This window comes from Gavialis gangeticus, unplaced genomic scaffold (genome assembly GCF_001723915.1).
Source record: "Gavialis gangeticus isolate Ggan-Ray unplaced genomic scaffold, GavGan_comp1, whole genome shotgun sequence".
Taxonomy (NCBI): domain Eukaryota; kingdom Metazoa; phylum Chordata; order Crocodylia; family Gavialidae; genus Gavialis; species Gavialis gangeticus.
Window position 1 is genome coordinate 39,555,723 of NW_017729025.1, and position 5,689 is coordinate 39,561,411.

Consider the following 5,689-nt stretch of genomic DNA (forward strand, 5'->3'; position numbering starts at 1 on the left):
CCCGCCCCCCCCCCCCCCCCCCCAAACGAGCGAGGAAAACCTCAGGCACATGTACAAACTTTTACTTTCTCCAACTGCTAAGCGAACATGTCATGGCAGATAATTGATAATGCTGCCTCACTACTAAGGTAACACAACTTCTTCATTAAATGCAGTATAATAAAATACATAGGTTATTTTGCAAGGAAATAATACAATACAAAACGGCGTTTGTTCAGTCATCCTTTTGTTTGTACCCAGGGTGGCTAATTCACAATGTTAAGTAATTGGCAATGGAATTTTAGTGTGAATTAGCTGAGAATTTGACGGTGTCTGTATTTCACCCATTGTAACAAGCTAGTGTTTCAAAAGATAATGGATTTTTTTCTGCTGCTCTCTCTCCCTTGATGGTTTCATGGAGTATTTATTTCTGAGGCCAAGGTTTTCACTGCAACATACTTATTATCAGTTATGTATCCATGAGAAACATATTCCTTACTACAGATGTATTGAAAAAACTAAAGGTACTCTAGGGACTGAGGTCAGAATTCCTGCATTCCCTTCCTGGCTCTGCAGTGGCTGTGGGTTGAATGGGTCCCTGAATGAACCTCCAGAGCGGAGGACTTCTAAATAGAAAACTGTAATTTAAATACTTTGTTTGCAACATTTGCCTCCTCTCAGTAGTGCCTGCTCTTCTACTTTACGCCATTTCTCTATCTTATATGTTTAAATTACTGCTTTCTGTTTTAAAACCCTTGCTCCTTGCAGGTCCCTTCACAGCATCTGACAAAGTGAGCTGTTGCTTACCAAAGCTTATGCTTCTCTGAAATAGTTAGTTTGTAAGGTGCCAGTCTGCCCTGACTTCTGCCACAGAGAATTGTCATCATTATCCTGATGGTTTAAATGGCACTGCAAAAGTGTTTGCTGTGACTTTTAATGCATACTTATGAAGCATGCATATAAAAGGCCTTCACTTATAAAGAACTTGGGCAGCACATGCATTTTTTTTCTTCACCTTTGAAGCTATTATGAAACTTGGTTGGGGTTTTACTTTTGCCGTTAGAATAAGTACAATGTTATATAATGTGATTTATGTAATTTAGACGTGGTCATTAGTTTAAGAGGCGATTTCATTTGATGTGATAGTGGCCATGATTTAATTCAAAGCACTTTTAATTGAACACTCATTACCTGATTTGAAAACTAAATTGGGAAAGGAGCAAAACAACTGTAGTCCATTTTATGCCATAGACTGCAGAACTCAGCTGTCAGGGTCTGTAAATGTTGACCTAAGCATTCACCATTTCAGGTGAAAGACAAGCTGTGTATTAAAAACAAAAAAACCTAGGGAAAAAAAAAGCACCTTAATCTTCAACATAACAAAAGCTAGAAAAATATCTGGGGAAACTGGCAAAATGATAAGAAAAGGAATTAAACTCGTTGGCCTTAGTGCAAAAAGTATTTCCAGACTTGTAGGAAAATATTCAAATTAGTAATAAAGGTAGCCTGTATTAATATAGTGACTTCTTACCTGAGGATCTTGTATCTTGTTTAAAAATGCTTGGTTTTTTTTTTTAAGTGGAAGTAGAGAGAGACGGAGATAAATTTACATAAGGTCACAGAAAGCCAGTTGCAGAGTCAAGAATAGAATTCTGAATCCTGTTTCTCACTCCTTTGCTCTAATCATCCAGCTTGGCTTACCATATCTGTACTCTTTAAAAAATCCTTTTGAATATAAAAAGGAATTAGAAGATGTATGCTAATTGAAGAAACAATGATAGATTATGCCCCTATTTGTTTCCCTTTTACAGAGTATTATCGAAGGTGTTGAAATGTTTTTTTTCTCAGTGCAGTTTGAAGATGATGTATGCAATATCAATTTTTGCTCTTTAGTTTCTTTCCCTTTTCACATTTTATATTGTTTTCCTGTAGTACTGTGAGTTTTCTCTATCCTTTATTTAACCCAGCCTGTTTTGTTCTTTGTCATTGTACTTAGTGCTAGGACTCCTGCTGAATGAGTTTTTAGGTAAAGGAGGAGATACTATAGCAGGAAAAAAGTTGCTAGTATGTCTATGACAACTAAACATCAAAAGAATTGTATAAAAATGTTACTGTGCATTGGATGGAAACATTGTCATATTTTGTGTGCACATGCAGGAACTTGACAAGAGGAGTTGGTAGATTCAGAGAGATATTAAGAGCTATTGAAACGAGAACTACCCAAAATCTGAGAATGGTAAGTATACCATACTACATTTTATGGTAAACACCGTATAAAAGGATTGTTGTAGAGGCAAACAAGTGAAATGACAGCCTGATTGTGTATTGATAAACAAAAGCTATTAACGAAGAACTGCAACTTTGCATGAAATATCTGGTCACACAAGGTCACAGATTAATTATTTTAACATGAATTGTTTTTAACTAATAAAAACAAAGGGGAATGTTTGATCAACAGTGTTCTTCTGTTCAGTGGATGCCCCCTATTTTGCAATTTTACACAGCCACCTACACAGGGAGAAAAGGTGGTTAGCTCTTTTAGTCTGAAATGAATATGGCACCAGGTGCAGCCATATATATACAAGCCTGTCCCTCAGCTGCAGCAGCCCTGCTGCAGCTCCATACACTACAGAGCGTAAGGTTCCCTGGTTTCTTTGGGTGTGTGGAGTATGCCTACCATAGGAAAAGGCTCCCAGGCTGAGAGGGAGGGTGACTTGGCATCCCCTCTGCAAGCAAGTTCCAAGAGTGAGTGCCCAGCTTGCCCTGTCCAAGTCATACCACTACGCTATAAAACCCTGCTTTTGCTAAAGTTGAGCTCACTTAGCGCCCTGCTACATATTTAGATTAAAGCTGGATAAGTTGTTACACATTTTCAAGCACTAACTTTTTATAGCTGGTTGGCTTTTCTTATAGCTGGATAGTCATTTTTATCATGTGATAATTATTTTGCACGTATGGCTGGTCTAAATTTATTGCATGATTAATCAGTTAATTGCATAATATATGTAATGTTTAGCCAGGAGCTTTGGCGTTTTAGATTGAGGTAGACAAATCAAGGTAAAATATCAGGTGAAGGTGGTGATGTGTTGCTCTTGCTGCTGTATGTGTTATGATAACCCTCAGAGGCTCCAGTCAGATTGGGATTCTGTTACACTTAACACTTTTTCAGCATATAGGGAGACTTTATTCCTGTACACTTCGTTTACAATATAAGACCTTAGACCTTTACCTTTTGGATAATGAAACTGAGTTTAATGGAATTACTCACATGCTTAAACTTCTACATAAAATATCAGATGGAAGAATGGTTATAAGCACATGTAGATAAAAGGATGAGAGCATATAGATTAGCTACACACACAGCTTGACAGAAGTATTGATATTTTGCAAAACTAAGTTTTAGATTTTGTGACAAACTATGCCAGTTAAACCAAAACAGGTCATTCTACATGGAAAATAAAGTTTTTTACTTTGCGTTGATTCCTTCACTTTACCACAACAAACCATGTGTATTGACACAGATAGAATAACAGCAAGCTCCTCTGTTTGTTTGCCTTATTTTTGCATGCCAGCTTAGAAAACAAAAGAAATCTCAGGTATCTATTTAAGAAGTTCTTTGAAAGAGTTATGGGGGCTTTTTGTTTTGTTTTAGGTTTGTACTGAATTAAACTGTACGCTTACCTTTTATCCCTGATAAGGAGAACATTGAGTGCTTGAAGCAAATGAAAAAAATGAGGTGACTGTATACAGCTGGTACTTTGTTCAAAAAAGAAAACTAGAGGAAGATGAGATATCCACTAAGATTGGAAACCTTGTGTTCAAATTATTTTAAACTTCAATATTTTTCCCTTGGTATTTTCCCAATAGTTGCACAGTTTCTATTCTACATATTCTCTCCTAGTAATATTCCTGTCTCGCTAACTTTACAGACGATAGCCAGACAGTTAGCTGAAATTCTGTTACGTGGCATGTGTGAACAGAGTTATTGGAATCCGCTGCAAGACCCTCCTCATCAATCTCCTCTTGATGATCCACTCCGGAAAGGCTCAAACACTAAAAATTATGCACTCAGCAGAAGACCACGGGTGTACACTGGAGAAAAGTATGGGTTTACTTCTTACCATCACCATTATTTTTAAATGTGTGGTGTCTCTTTTGTTCAGTTCATTTCGGAAGCTCATGTTATGGAAAAGGAAAGAAGTGTTTGGAGTACCAGCAAAGGCAAATCCTGTACCTTTTTCTCTGGGTGCATTGGAGGATAAGGATGTAAGGGAGCCTCTTTCCTCAAGGGATGTAAAGGAGCAAGGAGAGGACCATGAGTATTTTTTTTTTTTTTTCCTATTATTGCTGAATGCATTAGGGGATGGGAGCCCAGGTGCCTTCTTAATGAACACATCACTGTGCAAGTAGAACATGAGCTCAGGAATTATGGGCAATCAGGGCATACTGATGTGCCTACTATTTCACCCCTGTGAGCTATCATGTACTGCACTGTTCTACTTCTTTTGCCATCCATGCTTTAAGCAGCTTCCTTTGTGGACGTAAAATTTACATGAATGTTTTGAAACTACAAAATGACAGTTTGCTCTTTTTTCCATTAAAAGAGGATGTAGAAGTGTATTTTTGTTTTATGAATTGGATAATAAGTAAATCCAGTTAGGTTTTATTGCTATAGTTGTGATGTTTCTAGAGCTTTGTATTCTGCAGTATCACAGAATTCAGTAATAATAGAGTTAGCAAGGTGAAGATTCATTACATTTCAATGACAAACTTGCAGATTGTTTCTTGACATTTTAAAGGGTGTGTATGTTCCAGTGCAGCTGTCTTTTTAATCCTCTTAAGGCATCTTGGGATTTCTCAACCATATCTGTTTGTTGTTGAATTTACTTTTCTTCCATTTAGTCAGATAAGCAGTACCCTATTATGTTGCACTCTGCTGATTTTTAGTTCAGCTTCGATTTACATGCACAAATGAACACATCCCTTTGCTGAACAAAAGATGTGGTTTTCATTTCCTCGTGCCTTAGTTCCTCAGCACTGGTCATTACTAGTAATACGATGAATATAAGCAACCATTTTCTAAAAATTAATCAGTTTTTTGGGTTTTTTTTAAAGCTTTTACTTCTGCTGTCTCCAAGTACAGATCTGGTTCTAGACCAGGCTTATTTTTCTGGATATGACTGTCACAGTTATACTGACGGTCATCTCAAATAATTGTTTACAATTCAACTAGTATGCTACTCAGTTTTATCACTTATAATGCAGTCAACCCAAATATATGCTGATGAAAACTTTGCACCAGCCTGCGAAAAGACCAAAATTTTGTTAGTAAGTTCTTGTTGGTAAAGCCTTGAATAAGTTTTACACAGGTCATCCAAAGTCTAGTTCTGATAAGTCCTTTACACCACTTTGTATGACATGTACGAGTTGCTTAGTCCACTTCTTCTTGCTTTCTTTAAACCCGTGGAGTAAAGAAATAAGAAAAGAAATGAATAATAATGGAAATCATGATGAGGGCATAGCACAGGGGTGGACAAAATATAGCCCACAGGTCGGATCCGGCCCACTAACAGGTTGGATCTGGTCTACAAGTGGACAAGTGGACACCCACTTGCGTGCTCTCTTGCATTCGCTAGGCTGGGGCTGCTTTCAGTGTGGAAGCAGAAGCATGACCCTGCCTGCAGCTGTAGCACCTGCATCCTCTGCCTCC

General features: G+C 37.6%; 1 protein-coding gene across 2 annotated transcripts in view; it reads left to right on the plus strand.

Annotated features, from left to right (window-relative positions):
- TTC7B (tetratricopeptide repeat domain 7B) overlaps positions 1–5,689 on the plus strand; it is a 258,616-nt gene that overhangs the window by 89,980 nt on the left and 162,947 nt on the right. For both annotated transcript variants that reach the window (XM_019518662.1, XM_019518663.1), the window contains exons 5-6: positions 2,137–2,215; positions 3,909–4,081. In XM_019518662.1, coding sequence (XP_019374207.1) covers positions 2,137–2,215; positions 3,909–4,081 — 252 coding nt within the window. The remainder of the gene's footprint in view (positions 1–2,136; positions 2,216–3,908; positions 4,082–5,689) is intronic.